The 20,840-nt window shown below is 44.8% G+C and overlaps 2 protein-coding genes across 2 annotated transcripts; one reads left to right on the top strand and one right to left on the bottom strand.

Annotated features, from left to right (window-relative positions):
- Positions 1-5,138: 5,138 nt before the first annotated feature.
- Positions 5,139-11,909, bottom strand: LOC127295337 (oligouridylate-binding protein 1B). Its single transcript, XM_051325271.2, has 12 exons — positions 11,571-11,909; positions 8,865-8,926; positions 8,521-8,623; positions 7,775-7,851; positions 7,619-7,680; positions 7,402-7,489; positions 7,245-7,320; positions 7,116-7,146; positions 6,891-7,010; positions 6,061-6,146; positions 5,791-5,964; positions 5,139-5,672 (listed from the first exon to the last, which is right to left on the bottom strand). Exons 1-12 carry the CDS (start codon positions 11,733-11,735, stop codon positions 5,385-5,387), a joined length of 1,332 nt encoding a protein of 443 aa, XP_051181231.1. The 5' UTR covers positions 11,736-11,909; the 3' UTR covers positions 5,139-5,384.
- Positions 11,910-16,829: 4,920 nt separating this feature from the next.
- LOC127348912 (probable non-specific lipid-transfer protein 2) lies at positions 16,830-17,289 on the top strand. Its single transcript, XM_051374771.2, has one exon. The coding sequence runs from the start codon at positions 16,861-16,863 to the stop codon at positions 17,149-17,151; it is 291 nt and encodes a 96-aa protein (XP_051230731.1). The 5' UTR covers positions 16,830-16,860; the 3' UTR covers positions 17,152-17,289.
- The last annotated feature ends 3,551 nt before the right edge of the window (positions 17,290-20,840 follow it).

The raw sequence follows: 20,840 nt of genomic DNA, 5'->3' as shown, positions 1-20,840 counted from the left end.
GGTGCATCATCAGACCGTTGCTTCCAGCACTTGCTTGGCGTTTTGCACGGAAATAATCGACGCCTCCGACTCGATAGAACCAAGCAGCGGTGTTTTTTGGGGATCGAGAGGGGGCGGCGAGGGTTATGTGTCCTCGGCACCGCCACCGCCCTTTCGCCACCGCCCTTTCGCCACCGCCACCGGTCTCTCGGTCACGCGGTCACTGCGTCCCCCCTCTCGCCTCCCTCGTCGCCCTCTCTCTTTATATGTAGAAGAGATGTGATAATGCATATACACAATTAATTTGTTTTTACTACATGTTTTCAGGACTGACATATGGCGGACGATAGAGCTGACCCGATTATGGACAACTATGATCCGGACGGTGAAGCCCATATGTTCGGCATCATAAACGGCGATATTCTATTTGTGCCGACCGGACAAGAAGAAGATGATATCTCTTCTTATCTGAACCTTGATGGTGAAGATGAAGGGCGCCGTCAGCAAGATGATGCCGAACAAACGTCGATAAACGACGATCTTCAAATGGAAGTAGCAACCACTCCGGCGCCGAGGTATATATATATATACATTGAGCCTCTGGTGATACAAACTAACTGATTTGAATAAATATGTGTGTACTAACGCGCGCGACTCTCTCTTTCTTATTTTAGCCCTCGGCCGGATCGTCGAAACAATCGAGTACGTCGTCAAAGCGTGGCGCAACCAAGACGATGAAACAAGGAGAAACATGCACCATCGAGGTTGTCGACAGTGCAACCGGCAGGCCGCTGGAGCCTCGCAAGAACGCCACCAAGTTTGTCAGCCAATGCGGAGCCGTTGTTAGAGACAACGTCCCGATCACCGTCCAGGAGTGGAATGCGCCAAAGAAGGCACGTGTTGGTTTCACTTTTGTCGATAAGAGAACAAAAAAAGATTGCTTCAAGAAGCTTATGGAACATTTCGTTCTACCTCCGGAATACAATAAATTCGATGAGGAGGGTAACAAGATTGAGGAAAACAAGGAGAGGAGGAGGCTAGTCAAACAGTTCGCTCTTCATAAGATGGCCGACGCATTCCGGAAATTCAAGCAAAATCTAGCCCATGACTTTGTCAAGCAGAACAAGACTCCGGATTTCAAAGGACAATATGAGAAACTGAAACATGATTGGCCAGAATTTTTGAAGCAAAAGAAATCGGAGCAGTTCATTCAAATATCGAAAAAAAATTAGGAAAATGCGGCTAAGAAGGAGTACAATCATATTATGGGGCTAGGAGGGTATCGCCTTTGGGAGCCTAGGTGGGAGAAGATGGAGAACGAGCTGAGGGCGCGAGGAATCCGTCCAGGTACGGAGGGATGGGACCCAAGGGCCAAAAGCTGGTGGTACGGGCATGGGGGAACGCTGAACCCGGAGACAGGGGAGTGTGTTTACCGGGGCAAAATAATTAAACCCACCCAAGCCCTTATTGACGCAATGAGGGATGCTCAAGAGGGGAAGATCAAGTTCAACAGAGAGAACGACGCGCTGACAAAAGCCCTCGGGAATCCTGAACACGGAGGACGTGTACGAGGCATGGGGCACATTCTGTGGAAAATAGGGTTCCCCCAGAACGATGACCCGTACGGTTACAGAAGCCGTAAGAGAAAGATGGATCGGGAAGCAGATGTTGTGGCGCGGTTGGCGTTGGAAATGGATGTGATGAAGAAAACCGTGAGTGTACTAGTAGCCGAAAGAGATGCAGCTCGGGCGCAGCATGAAGATCATCCAGCGGATCTCGGAAGCCAGCAGCGGAGAAGCAGCGTGGCTTCCACGGAGGCCCCACCGGCTGGTGCAGATGCACCGACGATCGAAATTACTGCACCGGAGCCTCTGGTGGTCGAAATTACTGCACCGGAGCCTCCTCGCTACCCCGTGGACGATATAAAGGAGATGAAAGAATGTCATCTGTATTATCCTATCGGGAACATGTCCGTGAAGGTAGCCATCGGCAGTGCTTTACCATGTTTACCTGGAGCACTCCACCACAACAACCCCATTCAAGATGGCTATGCTCGTGTCACGGTGGAGGACATAGTCCAAGGGTTTGAGGACCTGGAGATTGACATTGCTACACCTGAAGAGGAGAGAAGACTTGGAGATGTCAAGTGCCAGTTCATTCTATGGCAAAAGAAGTTTATCAAGTTTCCAGGTGAGGCGCCAAGGACAACAAGTCCACCCCCCTACGGTGGTGGTGGTGGCGGTGGCGGTGGTGGTGGTGGTGGTGGTGGTGGTGGCGGTTCACCTACACCTCCGTCACGTCAGCCGACGCCCCCCAGTCCACAACGTCCGGCGGGTGATCAGACGCCGCCCCCCAGTCCTCGTCCGGCGGGTGATCAGACGCCGCCCCCAATCCACCTCCGGCAAAGAAGCAGAAGCAGTCCTGGATTATTAACCCGGACCCTTATGTACCTAAGACCACAAAGGTACCGGAGCCATCACTGAAGCCTCTCCCCACAAGGCCTTGGGAACGTAGTGCCGAGGAAACTGCCGCGGCAGCGGCTGCTGATTATGAGAAATGGAAGGCGGACTGCAAGAAGAAAAGAGAGCCCGAGCCCAAGCCAATATTTTCTGATGAGCAAAAGAAGTGGGCTAAGTCATTTTTGAGCACACCGTCCCAAGCCGCGAAGAATCTGCCTGACGACTATGCACGTGAACTTCGTAGGCAGGCACTCATGTTGAAGGAGAAGAAAGAGCGGGCGGAGAACCAGGAGAACAAAGCCTTGGAGGAGGCCGAGAAAACGGAATTAGAAAGTAAAAAAAGCGGGAAACGAGTTGCCCAGCTCGGGGAACAAAGTAAACAATCGATTGCCCCGCTTATAGTGAAAGCCGCCGGTTCGGATGACCCCGATATCATAGCAGCTGCGGCAGCACAGGGATTGACTGTAACGAGTGCCAGAGAACAAGCGGCCAACTTAGGTATTACTCTTCGTGAACTGTTAGGCCTTGATGAGGCGCCAATGAAGGAGGTAGTAATTACATATGTGAAGAATGGGCCTCTCGTCGAGCCTGCGCAGGAAGAGGATCTACCTCCACAAATGAAAGGTCTGCTGAAATGGTACAAGGGTTACATAAAAAAATAAAAACGCCAAAGAATATATTTATGCGGAAGTTAGATATGAGCATCACTTCAAACATTACTATGTACAAATTCATCTGAGTGAATTGTTCCAGCTTTTCAATCTGCGCGAGCTCGACAAATCTATCATCAGTTGCTACGTTCTGTAAGTGATTTATTTCTACCCCATCTCGTTCATATTGCCTGCACTATATATATGTCCTAACTATATTGTTGTGTCCGCTATTATACATGCAGATTGAAGATTAAGGAATACAGAGTAAGGAACATCCATGATGTTGGGTTCATTGACCCACACATCGTTAATGGATATGTGTTGGAGCATCACCCCGCCGACATGGAGGCAGACCTGTGGCAGTTTCTTACAAAGCAGGAACTCAAAAGTGATATTCTATTTCCTTACCATTTTGGGTGAGTGTTTCTGTCTTGAGCACATTCTCTTTTGTTTACTCCATGCATGGTATGTGGCCGGCTAATCGATGAGTTATGCATGACGTACTGTGCATGTATCGTGTCCGCAGTTCCACCGGATTCTCGCTAGTAATTAAAGTTGACACCTCAGAATGTCTCGTCCACGACTCTCTGAATATGGATCCAAAGCTTTGGGCCGACATGAGAAGAATGCTGCAGAAGTAATTATTTTCATTCATTTGCGCTCTATATCGATCGGCCTATTTCGTTCATTTCCTAAGCTTCAAGTAACTAATAACTCTCTTGTTCATTTAATTTTCTTTGCCTCGTAGGGTTTGGACACGGTTCGTAGATACAAAGGTCGGTGAATTCAAAAAAGAGCTAGAATTCAAAAGGTCAAAGGCTAAGAATGGTGGGGATATTCAGCCAGCGGGGACCAATCTATGTGGATACTATGTCTGTGAGATGATCCGGAGATACACCTCTGAGCGGGTTCCGAGTGATACCAATGCTCAGAGGAATAACCTCCGGATGATGCTTAGTCCAGAAGCTCGCTTCCGACCACTTCAAGAGGAACTAGCTGGATGGTTCAGGAGGGAAGTCCTCCATCCTAAAGGAGAACACCATTACGAGGACGTAGAACTTTATATGCATTAAATTATGTATGAAAACTTGTTCAAAATTGTATATGGTCATCTGATATTGAATATATATTAATTGTATATTCCTCTTGAATTCTTTTTGGTTCTAATTTCAAATTTGTTTGAAATTGTACATTCATATGCATGTATGTAGTACCGTAGAATATGTGAAACTCCTTCAAAATTAAAATAAAGCACAAAAGAAATAAAACAATACAAATTAAACAGAAAACTGGTTTAGGGGGGGCAGGTTTAGGGGGGGGGCTAAAACCCTAAACCTGCGGCGGCCTTTAGTCGCGGTTGGTCAGAAGAACCGCGACTAAAGGTCCTCCGCCCCGACGGCCGCCTGGCGCCCACGTGGACGGGCCTTTAGTCGCGGTTTTTAAGCAACCGCGACTAAAGGAGGGGGCTTTAGTCACGCCTATTTGGTCGCGGTTGCGCAACCGCGACTAATGGCAGTTGCGAACCGCGACCAAAGGCCTTTTTTCCACCAGTGGTCATTTATTGATATTATTGTGGTGATGATTGCATCATGCATGCCCAAACAATCAAGAACAATTGTATGTAGAAGCTATGGTGCTATATGTCGAACTGTTTTACTGATCTAAACAGACAATCTTGCAAAGTTTTGGAGTCAACCCGAGTTTCAGTTTTGGGCTCGTTATTTGAAAGTCTGAGCCGACCAACTCCACCTTAGCATAACGAGCCTATGCACTGCCACAGTTTTTATTACATCCACTTCAACAAACACAAAGAAGGATAACAAATCTTTTCTGTAAGCAATGTGCAAAACAACACTCGCACACTACCTGAAGCTGAGGATGTTGAAAATGTGCAGAACGACACTCCACACTACCTCAAGAATGCACTGGAACAAAATCTCGACAGACGAAGATGTAAGATGTGAGCTACACAGCTGAGCAGCTTATGTAAACAGTTTGGCAGGTTGCCTCCATGAAACAACGAGGACCCAAACAAGGCACGGGAATGTATAAGCCAGGGAACTACCCGAACTCTTGGCACGTTAGGAATACATATGTTCTACAGTCGTAATATATATAGCTGGATCCAGAAACCAAAGTCAACAGCACCAGAGGATAGTAAATTACTAGGTGGGGATAATACGGATTTTAAAAAGAGAAGAAAAAGCCCTTGTGAGGCTTCATGTACTATGTATATATATTAGGAGGGGAGGGCGTCGTTGTCGTCGTCGTCAAACTTGCTTCACAAAGCCACTCAGTAGTACATGAGCTGCTGCTGTTGTTGCTGTTGCTGAGGGTTGACGCTCTGGAAGCCACCATCATAGATGGCCTGGCTGGCTCCGGCGCCCATACCCATAGCAGCCTGCCTCAGGGAAGCGTGCTGACCCATCAGACCTGGGTTAGCAGCCATCTTGCTCAGCGCGAGGGATCGCTCGTAGAAGAGGTCAGCTGCCGACACGCCAGGGGTGTATGGCGTTAATGCCGGAGGGGGCAGAGGCGCAGATGCCGTCCCAGGTGGAGTTGGCTTGCTTCCCCAAGAGCACTGCAAGATTTGAACAGATATGGATAATCAATCACCTCTGTTATATCAGATGAACTTTAGTAAATAGGTCAAAATGGGCTATTATTTGTGGAAATGGTGACATCTGAAGACAAAATACCTTGATCTGCCTCCCACCAATAAGTTGGCCATTACCCGTCTGAATTGCTACTGCAGCTTCTTCATGGGTGCTATACCTCACAAAGCCAAAACCTTTATCACGTGTTACGCGGACCTCCTCAATTGAGCCAGCCCCGAGTAAATGAAAAAATCGATGCACGTCATTGCTGTTGATCTAGTAAACAAAAACCAACAAGTTAGCGATGACCAAACATATAAGAAGACACAATAGGAAGCACAACCAAAAATTAAATTGGAACATAGAAATTACATCATGGGGAAGATTGCCAACATAAACAGTCGTATAGTGTGGGTTATTTTCAGGGCCATCTTCGTTTGCATTCTCTTTGCCAGCTTCTGTAAAACAAGAACAACGAAAATATTTCGCTTGTCAGTTTCTGGAAAGTGACTAAATGCACTAGAGGATTATGCAAATTGACTCTGTGAGAAGAAATATACTCCCTCCCTCCGTTAATAGATGTCCAGTGGTTCGTCTAAATTTGGATGTATCTATGCCTAAAAAATGTCTAGATACATTCGAATTTAGACAAATTTTTGACATCTAAAAATGGACAGAGGTAATATTTTAATTCATCGTCTATAAAATATTAAGAATGGAACCATTACGTTGAAGTGATATTCCATCCCAATGTAGCAGAACTTTGTAAAGTAAATTCAACTCCAAGGTTCAATTTGTTTATTTTTTGTGGGAAAGTCAGGAGGTTTCGTTCAAATTTCAACCAGATTTTTGGGTACAGTCAGCCTGCAGGCTGCTTACAGGAAAGCTACGTTGCAATATGAGCCAGCTAACTTGGCACAAGCGAGATACAAAATCTAGCAGTTCCACTAACAAACTGAATAACAAACGAAGTAAAGCCAGAACTAAGCTCCTCCTTAACTTGTTCCATATCATACAAGCATCTAAACTACTACCTCCTTCCCATGAAATATGTCTCAACTTCGTCAAAATTTTGATGTATCCACATACTATTTAGTGTCTAGATACATCCAAATTCAGAGAAAGTTAAGACATGTTTCATTGTACGGAGGGAGTATTAAATTAAAACAAGCACCTCAGGCACAAAAAGTCTGTATATTCACCTGATGGTCCATTTATCAACTCTACCATACCCTTGGAGTCTGTACTTTGCTTCTCCTCACCAGCATTAGCGCCCTTTGTTGCCCAATTACAACGAATTTGGCGGTTGCCAAGCCACTTTCCTGAACACACACAAAAAAAAAAGCCATTACCATTGCATCACTGACTGAAGCTAATTCGGTAACTCTAGACTAAGACATGCTAGCAATAAGCAAAAGGGAGCGCACCATTCAATTCATTTATGGCAGTTTGTGCATCCTGTCGATGAACAAAATAAGATGATGAAATAGCAGTTCAAATAAGATAACAATACTCCACAGTTCATATTAATGTTTAAGTTACCATAGTAACACTACCTGCTGATTTCTAAAGGAAACAAAACCAAACCCTCGGGACCGTCCAGTCTTCTGATCCCACATAACCCTAGCATCTCTGCACAGGTTACCAAGATGAAGTGATACGGCACAATGAAGTGTACAAACGGGGCTAGATGCAGAGATGTCAAACACTTACGAGCAGGTAGAATATGCCGAGAAAAAAGCAAACAAAGCAGCATCTGTGACCTCCGGGCAAAGATCCCCGACAAAGATGTTAAAATGACCTGCAAGAATAAACAGATTAGACCTCAGTTTCAAGAGACTCGCAATCATATGCATGAGGATGCACACACAGACACTGTAAAGAAGAATTAAATACAATGGAACATTTAGATCATCTTTCAGTTCAAAACCTGATGTATCTTCTCTCTGGGTACTTGTATATGCCCAATTGACTTTTATTGGCTGGCCAACCCTGGTAATTCAGTATCATAAGAAATATTAATGTGAAAGGCAGGGCATTAATAAGTGTGTGTATAGATAATTAATATTGAAAAACAAACACTTACAGCTGTCTACCATTGAGTGACACGATTGCAAGCGCAGCGTATCTACGGTCATAATAGTCAACAAAACCAAAAGATGACTGCAAGTTAAAAAGCACCAAGGTGAATAGCTTATAAACACAAGCAACAACGAATACAGCGTTAGCCGTTCAACAAACTATAGTACTCCCTCCGATTCATACTAATTGTCGCCAATATGGATGTATCTAGACCCATTTTAGTTCTAGATACATATATATTAGCGACAAGTAATATGAATCGGAGGGAGTAGCAGATTAAGTGAAGGACACACAAAAAATGGAGCATGCTATGATTTTTTCAAGAGAGAGAAGACAGGCATTACTAAAATAGAAAGCTAAGGTCCTAACAAGAGGCCAATTGAGTTATACATCTAGCCGTCCCATGTGAACATTTGTTAATCAAACATAGCCAGCCAACATCTGAAAGCTTCCTTGCAGGTAGTTGCACAGAACTAGGGTTTATGGAATTTATCTACCATGCCAATCCCAATAAATACTCCAAAACAGTCACATAAAGCTCACACAGTAGGGTTCTCGAATCTCAACCAATTATGCGCAAAATAAATGCAATTATACCAACGAATCAAATAGTCACTATTGACAACATAAACCTTTTTGTCTGAGAATATGCATCATGGCTGGTAAGAAAATGTTTTCTATTGTAAGGAAAACATAGTCTAGACATAAAAGAAAGGCCCAGCTAGTTTTGTCTGAAAGAGCACAAGTCACCTTTTCTTTCCTGATGAGCTTGCACCCTTCTACTGGACCAATACTTTGGAAAACCTCATGGAGTAGTGAATCCGTGACTTGAAGACTGATATTGCCAACATACCTATTAAGAATATCAATGATTAGTACCACAAACAGAAATGTGTGCAGCTTGGTGTAAAAATAAGCAGAAGAAAACTTGATCCAGATAATCAGGCAATCTGAAGAACATATCCAATTTGAGAATGTAAGCAAACGAGCCAACATTTTACAGATACGTATCTTGTTTGTATAAAGTAGTGTTTTTCAGTGATTCATTATTTAGGGTACGAAGTAACCAGAAGTATCAAATAATCCACACTTACACGCTGCGGCATGTACTTGAATCAAAGCCAGGTGGAAGGTTTCCACTAACAATGGGCTCTATCTGCAAAACACAAGTGTCATAAGCACAATATAGCCCTAAGATTATTGAAGGAAAAGGATTAAAACAAACAGTAAAAGTATGTAAATCAACACCAGAATCGAATGGAACAGTATGAATGCATTAAGGTACGCAAAGGAGTAACGGACACCAAGCAAGTTCCCTTGCTTACAGGATACATGATTCAGGAAAGCTATACAGATCTACAATATGTTGTTGCATGTATGTTGCTTAGATTTCTTGCAGTACTGAATTATGAGTTGAGGCAAGCTGAAATGAATAGCTATACAATACTATCAGCATGTAAGAAACACTTGAATGTCCTCAGTGGAAGGCAAAAGTTGCACTACTGCAAAATGCATCTAATATGAACAAGTTTAGCGGAACTTTGCGCAACTGATTCCTATAAGATGCAACGTATTCACTTGCTAGCACTTGGAACAGCTACAGGTAACCATACCATACAAGTATTAACAGAATACTGCGGCTGATTTCAACGTTACGTAGATTTCTTGCATTATTGAATTATGAGTGGAGGCAAGCTGAAAGGAATAGCTATACAATACTATTAGCATGTAAGGAACAGTTGAATGTCCTCATCGAGAGGCAAAAGTTACACTATTGCAAAATACATCTAATATGAACATGTTTAGCAGAACTTTGCACAACTGATTCCTAAAAGATGCAACTGTATTCACTTGCTATCACTTGGAACAGCTACACGTAACCATATCATACAAATATTAACAGAATATTGGGGCTGAGCATTAATGCAACCTATGCACTAAGAGTCAATACTGAAGTGCACACTGAACTGATCAACAGTGCAAGAATTATACAGTTGTATGTCAGTCGCCACTTGCCAAGCACTTATTTATGACCAAACAGAAAAATTAAACCAAAACGCCTTAAAAATATTCGATAAAGAGCGCTTTATTTCTTATAAAAAACGCCTCAAATGGTGACTTAATTGGCAGAAAATTTCCAGCCGAGCTTCACAGGCACTCCAAACTCATTCACAGTTCCGACTGTATAATTCCACTTCAAAGTTAAGAAACTAATAGCAACTCTAGCAGATTCCCTAAAACACCCCATTCCCTATAAGAACTGCTATAATAAAGGAGGAGGTGCAAAAAAACCACTCTCTCAGATCCTCTATCCATAAAAAATTTAGAGGACCCTCTAAACCCGCCTCTAGGCTACAAATAAAGAGGAGAGGGCGGGAAAAAGAGGAGCCTCTATGTCGATATTCTTTGGCGGCGGGGACTTTTCAGCCCCGCACCACACCAGGTGTTCAACGTATCCTACGACTCCACTGACTGAGACAGGCTCTCGGCGTCCTCGGAAAAGGACGATGACTCCTAGCTGGCCATGGCAATCACCGCTTCAGAGGCAGAGGCCAGCGCCAACTTCCACCTCAAGGCCCATCAAAAGGCAGTTGAGGAGTCCAAGAAGGATGAGGAGATGGCTGACCTAGACGAGGAGAAGGGCAAGACAATCTTCAAGGATGACAGCGTTAAGTCATGAATCATCCGTCGGGTACAAAGGACACTGTCCGATACCGTGAGTGATTAGCTGCCAGCCTGCCACCCTCCGGTGGAGTACAGACGGCATCTCGAGTAGTTCTAGAAGAAGAATAAGAAATCGAAGAAGTAAAAAAGAGCAGCAATATGCTACAGGGTGTTCTAATTAGAACTATGCCATGTTCGTTTTCAATTTGATCTATGTTTCATGTGCTATGTTTGAATTTGTACTATATTTCGCATGATATATTTGAGTTTGAGATGTTGGTTTAATTGATGAAAGACTTGGTCAAATTTGATGTAGAATTGGATTTTAAATAAATTTATATGCACACATATGCGGGAAATAGAGGGAACAGTAAGGTATAGAGGATGCAGTTTTAGATGATCTGAAAAAGTTGCAGCCTCCATATCCTCTAATACAGTTTTAGAGGATCCTCTAAAATCGTTTTAGACTATGGATTTTTTAGGGATCTGATATAGTTGCTCTGACACTGAGAGCACGAGATTATCTAACACTATGTCGCTGACAATATTATCACATAAAACTCCAGCACAAACATATACTAGGTCAGTGTTGTAAACACGTCCATGATCTCATCTGTAATGACCTAAAACTAATTGTAGATGACAGCAGCATGCAGTTAGCGACACGCACCTAATTCCACGCGGACTGGGGCGTAAATAGGCTAAAAAACAACAGCCAAAGCCTAATAGTACTAGTTTGTAGGTTAGCTAGTTAGCTTAGAACAGCAGAGAAGATCTGAGATACAGTCAGAATCACCCCCTAGAGTCCGAGGAATACCCTAATTCCACAAATCGTAGAAACAGACGAACTAAATTTCCCGGCATGGGCACGGTCCGAGCGAAGAGAGCCCTGAAGAAGGCACGAAATAGAAAATAAAATCCCGACATGGAAGCAACCGAATCCCCAACGTGTGAACCGAATAATAGCCCAATCGATCGAGAGGCCTGAATCCTACTACAGTAGTAGAACATGCAACCGAAACGGCTGGCTGGCAGCAGCCCCGCGCGTGAGAACCCCCAAATCGAGCCCCTGAAACCTCCGAAACCCACCAACCCGGCGCAAACGGGAGCGATCGAGCCGCGAAAAGGGAAGGCACCTGCTGCGCGGCGACGAGACCCGGGTGCGGGTGGTGCGCCGGGAACATGGGCGGGCCGGCGGCCGCCTGCTGGTGCTGCTGGTGGTGCTGCATGAGGAGCGCCTGCTGCATCATCTGTTGCTGCTGCTGCTGCGCCGCCACCGCCTGCTTCATCAGCTGCTGCATGGCGATCGATCCCCGGCCCGCCTGCCTCCCGGGTCGGGGAGATCGATTATTAGGGTCTGGGTCGGATTAATCCAACCCAAACGGAAGGAAGGAAGGAAGAAGGGAATCGAAATGGAAAATAAAAAGGGAAAAAAAGAAGAAAAAATAAAGAAAAAAAAACCCTCGAAGCCGAGGGGGAAGGAAGTGAAGAGGAGCGAGGCGAGGCGAGAGTGGGGTGGGCGAGCTGGGGAAGGAAGAAAAGGATATTTTCCTGCAGCAAGCGCTATTTACACGCAACCCCCTAAACAATCTGCTTTCCGCAGATAAGTACCTATTGGAGCGGAGTATTGCTACTGGCTTCCGAACGACCCGAGACAATGATTGGCGCACGTCTCTTTGTGTAAATTAGGAAGACTCCGAGGGTGTGCCTGGGAAGTTGTCTTGTCTGCGGAACACGGGCGCCGCAACGGAGGCCCGGTGTTCGTGCGCCCTTGCTGACGTTGCGGTCAGGGCGTCATCCCGGGGCCCGCGTAGCAGGGGCGGAGAGCGCGGAGACCGGTTGCCCCGGTGTTTGTGGACGAGGTGCACGGAGGGGAAGGCGGAGTGAGTGGATAGGGTTGGGAGGACGGTCAGGATCTGCTGCGTGTCAGAGGACTCCCTGTCCCGCGTGCGGTCGCTGCGTTGGTTGGGCATCTACCGGCACAGCAGATTTTGCACAATCATGCGTAGTGTACAAAATATATATTCCACTGCCTGCAGTTTAAATTTGTTTCGGATGTCAAAAAGCATGTCTGTTTTCGAATCTATTTCAAAATCAAGGCAGAGTACAGCAATAGACAAGTATCGCTGATTTTTATGTGAGCGACAACTAAAACTAAACGGAAGGAGCATGTTCTAACGTGTTCAGTTGCCTTCAAAACGACGGAGCATTGCCTTCAGCCATGATCTACACTACGACAGTCAACAGGTAGAAGTAGAAGCGGAATTTGTAATGAGGCTGGGAGCTTGTTTGGCTAGGAAGTTAACTACTCCCTCCGTCCTATAAAAAAATAGTATGTTATATTCATTTAAATTTAGATTTAATTAGACACTTCTAATACATCTGAAATTAGATAAATTTAAAGCATCTTGAAGGGAGTATATGATGATCTGCTTTAAATAGAAAGACATATTGGAGCTAGGAGGGAGGGACTATGTTCGGGGGAGAATTAATAGTTAATCAAGTTTATGAAAAATCTGCACGAAATGACTCTAGCAAGTAACACAGATGAACAAAAAAGATACAAGAAAAATGAAGAATGAGCAACATGCGAATTTGATAAGAACAAGTCACCAGACTGACAATGCCGAGATCAGTTAGAGGAGAGATCATAGCGAAGAAGATGAGAAAAATTACGCTAGAAAAGACTAAACCACCCAAAAGTAGTGAGATTGACGAGTAATTAACAGAATGAAGTTTTCTTTTGAACGTGGAAAGGTCTGACGCAGAAACTGTGTTAGTCAAAGCGATGGGCGTACAATTACAAAGATGAGCCTAAGATAAAAGAAAAAAATACAACATGTTCCTCACACTTAACAAATGGGACCTCAGAACGGAAAATAAAGTATGATCCAGTCCTTCTTTCTAAGACCGTACCTTAAGGCACGGCCACCCGCCTCGTCCACTTGGGGCAATGCACATGTAAGGCACGGTACCGAGATTGAAGATCCTCCTAAATGGCACATCAGTTAGGAGGGTGAATATGCTCATGCATGGAACACAAGCATAGAGTGGACCACCCTTCAGCCAAAGATAATGTTGGATTCATGGAGCCACTGTTTAGAAACTCTACGACGAATAAGGTTAAAAAGATTATCAAGTGGAAAATTTTATTTTATGCAATTATTGAGCAAAGGATTAAAGAGATTAATTTATCTCGTGGAATCTTTACTTGACATAATAACCAAGTTGAAAGACTAGATAGAGACTCCTAGTTCCTCCTTATTGGAAATTACATCCCTCCGATTCTTGTGAGAACGCAAGTCCATATGTGTTTCTTACCATGGTGTTCTTCTTCTAGACATTGGTGTGGGCAACCCCTCATCATCCAATATCCTAAAAACATCACCTATGGAACATATCTTTGTATATATCTTGATTAAGTTGACAGCATAAAACTACCATATTTGTGCTTAAATTACCGAAAACTACCACTTTTCATGTTGGTAGCAAAAATGTGCCGCTCCACTACAGGGTTTTTTGCAATGTGAACTAATCTTAAATTAAACGTGAATTGATAGTTAATCTGCAAGTGGGACCCACCTGTAGGGGATGACGTGGCAAAATCTGAGCAATTTATGGGATGAAAAAATATAATAAAAATAAAAATATCTGCAAATGGAAATATCTAAATTTCCCGAGATTCCCGCCACCGCTAGGGAGGGGGGGTGGACGGAACCTGCGACAGGGGGGGAATCTCGGTGCGACCGCTCGGTGTTGTTTGAGTTTTTCCTCGCCGGTTTGTCTGCTTCTTCGATAGATCCGGCGAATTCGACAACACCATGGGCGACATCGAGAACTATCATGGTGATGTTGTTGCTAGAGCGACCTACCATCCGTGATGTACGTGATCATCATCTCTTGCCTTGCATTAGTACTTGTTTCATATTCATAACTACCAGATGTGATTAGGCTGATGTGTATGGTTGTATGCTAGTGTATATGTGATGTTCTTTCGATAATTAAATTTACTTGAAAATAATCTAACATTTTCACTCCATCTTCATGCCTTCCGCCCTTGGTTTTGTGCAGTAGAGTCCAAGAATTGATCATTTTGCTACAGTCTGTAAATCATAATTGCATGATCATCACGGAAGCGGATCCGAAAGCATGCATCATTTCTAGTTTTTCAAATCATACAGCATGGAACTGCCCCTCCACATAAGACAGCCTTAAACCTTTTGAGTAATAAAATGTCCTTTATCAGAAAAAAAATAAGATAAAGTTGGGCTGCTCCAGGAGAAAAAGTATTTATCCAAGCACCAGACATGTCCACAACACTATGAGGCGGTTTGACCAGACTAAGAAAACAAACCACTACTTGCCAGATGCTTGCCAGGATGGTTGGCGTCGTTCGTGTCCGATCTGAATAAAGGAGACGGTCCTCGGATTCTTCTCACACCAAGTTGAAGATCTGTCGGATGCTCGTTCTCATCAGTCTGGATGGATTGTCATGTTCCGGAAGGCCCTGCCGGCGTAATTTATTGTGCGAATAATACTTGAAGATTGCTGGATTGGGTGGTTTCAGTCGTGCGCACTCATGTTTTTTATCTGACCGTTCGGTTTTAGAGGGAGCGCTTTGAAGCTCTGCTGGCTGTTAATATCATGGATCTCATTTTCTATCCATGGTACTTGCGGAGAAGGTCATGAAAGCCGAAATCGGTGGAATAGCAATGGTGGTCGGATCTTGGTGGTGATGTGGAATTGGCTTGGTGCTTCGTGACTTGAAACAGCGACATGTATGGTTCAGAGTCTTATCTTTCAGGGTGTAAATCCAAGGTCTGGCCTTAATTGGTTGTGTCTGGAAATGTTCTTGTGAAGGCATCGGTGAAAACCTAAGATCTATGATCGGACGATGACAACGTTTGTGCACTGTTTCTTTCTTGGAGATGTCGCTTATGGAGAAGCTGATCTTGTGGCGTTGTCTTGGTGGTGCCAGTGTTGCTGTTTCAAGAAATTGATCAGTCTAGCGGGACTTTTTTTTGTAATTCTTCTTTTTTTGTGCATCTTTTATATGTCATTAAGACATGACGTTATTGCAGAGGCTAGATGTAATTAGTATCTCCACGATATTAATATGGGAGCGCCTAGAGATCAGTCGCCTGAGACATAATAAGTCTAAGTCGCTGACATCAGTAGCTTATTAAGCCGTGTATTACTTTAGTTTTGACGTCCAGTTTTGTACATTCGTATTTTTCACTACAAAAGATAATCTGTGTAACCATTTAAGACATAAGAAAAATCTTAGTAGCAATCAGTTGCAACTCACATGTAAGTGGAAATTTTTAGTGACGACGCATGCGTAACTGAAAAAATCTCTTGCAACCCACATGTATATGAAAATTCTTAGTTGCAAAATATGCATAACTCGAAAAATCTCAGTTGCAACGCCCATGCAATTGGAAAAAAATATCAGTTGCAATCCACATGTAAGTGAAAATTCTTAGTTGCGACGCGGGCGTGTATGTGAAAATTCTTAGTTGCAACATATGCGCAAGTGGAAAAATCTCAGTTACAACGCTCATGCACTTGAAAAAAAAATCAGTTGCAACTCACATGTAACCGAAAAAACCTCAGTTGCACCCCACATGCAACTGGAAATATGGCGTTTGCACGTGCAACTGGAATGCGCGGTAAGCGGTTCCATGGGAGAGAGAAAATTCCTTGTAGATAGAAACCATCACCACGAGCCCACTCCGCGAGCCCACTTCACAAAGCCCACTCCGCGAGGCCCGAAAAAAACAAGTCAGCCCGCTTACGCGTTGGGCCAACAACAACACAAACACACACACAAACAACCCAAAAATCAGAGCATGAACCTACAAGCACAACAAGTGCTCGACTTAAACTTATTAAGTATCAGACGCCTGATTTCCAGCAAATCCGTATTAATATATGCTATTTATCGAAAAAAAAACTTGCCATATGCTTAAAAGGCACCCTTGGTTATGCTGCACTGGGGGTGCCGGATGCGAGGACATGCTCCAAGTTATACAATACAAATGGATTCACCCCAATTTGACCTCAATCGCTGGAAGGAGGAAAACCTCAGGAGCGCCATGGCCGGCGACGTGCGGTTCGCCGCCTGACGATCTCGGTTAGTCTGCAAAAACGTACTCCAAAGCAGATTTAACTGGATCGCAACGGCCACCTAACTAGAGTTGGTGCAGAGCTGATCGTCTCGCCGATCTCCAGTGAGCGGCGCGCGCGTGTGCGTCCAAGGCGCCGGGCGTCATCGTCGACACATGCCACGCATGCATACGGTTCATCCGCGGCGCCTTGGCCTGGCCGCTATAAGTAGCAGCAGCTAGCAAGTACAGTAGCAACCATCCTCGTCTCGTCACATCTCCATCCGTCACACACACGTAGCGTCGCTTATCCATCAGGATGAAGTCGATGGTGGCAACCTTGGTCGCCCTCGCCGCTCTCGTGGCAATCGCCATCGGAACCGGCGAGGCCGAGTCGGCGGCGGCGTGCAACCCGTCGCAGCTGACGCCGTGCGCTGGGCCGACGCTGTTCGGCGGGCCGGTGCCGCCGGCTTGCTGCGGAGCGCTGCGGGCGCAGATGGGATGCCTGTGCGGGTACGCGCGCAGCCCCAACTACGGGGCATACATCCACAGCCCCAACGCCCGCCGCCTCTTCGACGTCTGCCGCATCCCCATGCCGCGCTGCGCCTGACGAGCTATCCCGTACCTCCAGCTTCGAGAGCTAGCCGTCGACGCTCCTGCGTGGGTGCTGTAACGTACGGACTACGGAGTAGCTAGGTAGACACATGCTCTACACATGAATAAACGGACATGTCAATATGTGCAATCGTCTCCCAGATTTATCATTTGAACTGCGACCGTATGTTATGGATTTATCATTTAAACGGACATGCCAATATTATGGATTTATCATTTATGGGGCAAGAAGTGCATCGGACTATCACTACCGCATTTTCAATCAGTACAGGAATAGGAGGCTACACCGAGGGCCAGGCTATACGCCGACGGCCAAAAGTCCGGGCCGTCGGCGTATGGCCGGCCAGGTCAGCCTGTCCTTTCGACCCTTGGCGTAGCGCGGTCATCGGCGTAGCGAGGTCTACGCCGAGGGCAGCCCTCGGCATATCTTTTGCCCTAGGCATAGACAGGGCAACGCCGACGGCCAGCCTCGGTGTAGGCAATTTTTCAAATTTGTCTAATTTTATAAAAATCATAACTAATTTATATGATGTCAGAAAAATGCGTATGAGGTATCAAAATATTCAGAAAAACATCCTCTATCCGGTTATGTCAAAATATGCATATTTGAATCATGTAACCATGTTAACATAGAAACAATTCAATCACTTTCTTATATATCCTCAGGTTCCCGTTTTAGCCAGATGGCAATTTAAACGAAGTCAGAAAATCCCGCAGAGCCGCATGGCATCATTTTATGTGTCCTAGTAACCACTCCAAAAGTCGGAATTAGGATACGACAGTTATTTTGGAAAACCCTTCGCAAACAGGGCTATCACGTCCGGAGTTCTATGGCTTTTGGGCAAATAAGTAGGAAACGGCTCGTGACACCGCATAGTTTGTCGGAACGAGGCCATATTTGGCACGTGTGTGGTCCCTGGGATGGGAAGCAAGGCCCCGGGAGCGGATTTCCAATCCGACCCATGAGCGATGGTTTTTTCATTTTCGGGGTGCCAAAACGGGTTTTTTTGTGAAGCAGGTACATGGGGTGCATTTTAGTATTGCGCGAGACTCCGCGTAGTGGTAGGACACCGCCTTCGCACCACATATCACATGCCATATGTGCGCGCTAGCTATCTGGGAATCCATGCGGCTTCCTGCGGTGTCCCGCCGAATCCGCTGGAAAGTGACCGGATTTGAACTAGGGCTACACTTTTCATCGCTCAATAAATTCCGGGAAAAATGTTTTGAGGTCAATGACATATCACTTCATGTGCGAATTTTTTTCCGTTTAGCGCGATGGTAAACGGGTGCACCAGCGCGCCCGGTACGCCCATAGCACATCTCCGTGGGGGCCCGTTTTGGCCAAATGGTAATTTAAACGAAGTCAGAAAATCCCGCAGAGCCGCATGACATCATTTTATGTGTCCTAGTAATCACTCTAAAATTCGGAAGTAGGATACGACAATTATTTTGGAAAAACCCTTCACAAACAGGGCTATCACGTCCGGAGTTCTATGATTTTTAGGGCAAATGAGTAGGAAACGGCCCGTGACACCGCATAGTTTGTCGGAACGAGGCCATATTTGGCACGTGCGTGGTCCCTTGGATGGGAAACAAGGTCCCGGGAGCGGATTTCCAATCCGACCCATGGGCGATGGTTTTTTCATTTTTCGGGGTGCCAAAACGGGGTTTTTTTGTGAAGTAGCTACATGATGCGCATCTTAGTATTGCGCGAGACCTTCGCGTAGTGGTAGGACACCACCTTCGCACCACATATCACATTCCATACGTGCGTGCTAGCTATCTGGGAATCCATGCGGCTGTTGGAGATATGCCCAAGAGGCAATAATAAAAGTGGTTATTATATATCTTTATGTTTATGATAAAAGTTTATATACCATGCTATAATTGTATTAACCGAAACATTGATACATGTGTATTATGTGAACAACAAAGAGTCCCTAGTAAGCCTCTTGTATAACTAGCTTGTTGATTAATAGATGATCATGGTTTCGTGATCATGAACATTGGATGTTATTAATAACAAGATTATGTCATTATATGAATGATGTAATGGACACACCCAATTAAGCGTAGCATAAGATCACGTCATTAAGTTATTTGCTATAAGCTTTCGATACATAGTTACCTAGTCCTTTCGACCATGAGATCATGTAAATCACTTATACTGGAAAGGTACTTTGATTACATCAAACGCCACTGCGTAAATGGGTGGTTATAAAGGTTGGATTAAGTGTCCGGAAAGTATGAGTTGAGGCATATGGATCAACAGTGGGATTTGTCCATCCCGATGACGGATAGATATACTCTGGGCCCTCTCGGTGGAATGTCGTCTAATATCTTGCAAGCATATGAATAAATTCATAAGAGACCACATACCACGGTACGAGTAAAGAGTACTTGTCAGGAGACGAGGTTGAACAAGGTATAGAGTGATACCGATGATCAAACCTCGGACAAGTAAAATATCGCGTGACAAAGGGAATTGGTATCGTATGTGAATGGTTTATTCGATCACTAAGTCATCGTTGAATATGTGGGAGCCATTATGGATCTCCAGATCCCGCTATTGGTTATTGGTCGGAGAGAAGTCTCAACCATGTCTACATAGTTCACGAACCGTAGGGTGACACACTTAAGGTTTGATGTCGTTTAAGTAGATATGGAATATGGAATGGAGTTCGAAGTTTTGTTCGGAGTCTCGGATGGGATCCAGGACATCACGAGGAGTTCCGGAATGGTCCGGAGAATAAGATTCATATATAGGAAGTCATTTTCTAGGTTTGAAAATGATCCGGTATTTTCTCTAGAAGGTTCTAGAAGGTTCTAGAAGAGTCCGGAAGAAATAAGGATGGAAGGTGGAGTCCTAGAGGGATTCCACCCACCTTGGCCGGCTGCTGTCCACAACTGGCGCGCAGTTGACGTGGGAGGTTTAATGGCGGTTGACGGGCTTGGTGGAGTGTCTTGATTCGTCCCCGACAACGGCGCCAGAAAATAGCTTGATGTCTACGCCCCCTCCTTTTCCTGTAGACAGTGTTGGGCCTCCAAGAGCAGAGGTTTGTAGAACAGCAGCAAGTTTTCCCTTAAGTGGATCACCCAAGGTTTATCGAACTCAGGGAGGAAGAGGTCAAAGATATCCCTCTCATGCAACCCTGCAACCACAAAGCAAGAAGTCTCTTGTGTCCCCAACACACCTAATAGGTGCACTAGTTCGGCGAAGAGATAGTGAAATACAGGTGGTATGAATATATATGAGCAGTGGCAACGGCACCAGAAAAGTGCTTTGCCCAGGACAGTAAACAAGCAGTAGTAACGCAACAGTAGTAACGCAGTAAAACAGTAAACAAGCAGCGATAGCAGTATTTAGGAACAAGGCCTAGGGATTAGACTTCACTAGTGGACACTTTCAACATTGATCACATAACAGAATAGATAAATGCATACTCTACACTCTTGTTGGATGATGAACACATTGCGTAGGATTACACGAACCCTCAATGCCGGAGTTAACAAGCTCCACAATTCAATGTTCATATTTAAATAACCTTAGAGTGCATGAAAGATCAATTCGACTAAACCAAGTATTAACATAGTATGCACACTGTCACCTTCACACTATGTAGGAGGAATAGATCACATCAATACCATCATAGCAATAGTTAACTTCATAATCTACAAGAG

This window comes from Lolium perenne, chromosome 4 (assembly GCF_019359855.2).
Source record: "Lolium perenne isolate Kyuss_39 chromosome 4, Kyuss_2.0, whole genome shotgun sequence".
Lineage (NCBI taxonomy): Eukaryota > Viridiplantae > Streptophyta > Magnoliopsida > Poales > Poaceae > Lolium > Lolium perenne.
This window is presented reverse-complemented; position numbering and strand designations above follow the sequence as displayed.

Coding starts and splice junctions, on each gene's coding strand:
- LOC127295337 (XM_051325271.2), bottom strand. CDS start 11,735: ATGCAGCAGCTGATGAAGCAGGCGGTGGCGGCGCAGCAGCAGCAGCAA. Junction 7,852..8,520: donor AGCTCATCAGGAAAGAAAAG/GTGACTTGTGCT, acceptor TTTAACTTGCAG/TCATCTTTTGGTTTTGTTGA. Junction 6,147..6,890: donor GTTGATAAATGGACCATCAG/GTGAATATACAG, acceptor CTTGTTTTACAG/AAGCTGGCAAAGAGAATGCA.
- LOC127348912 (XM_051374771.2), top strand. CDS start 16,861: ATGAAGTCGATGGTGGCAACCTTGGTCGCCCTCGCCGCTCTCGTGGCA.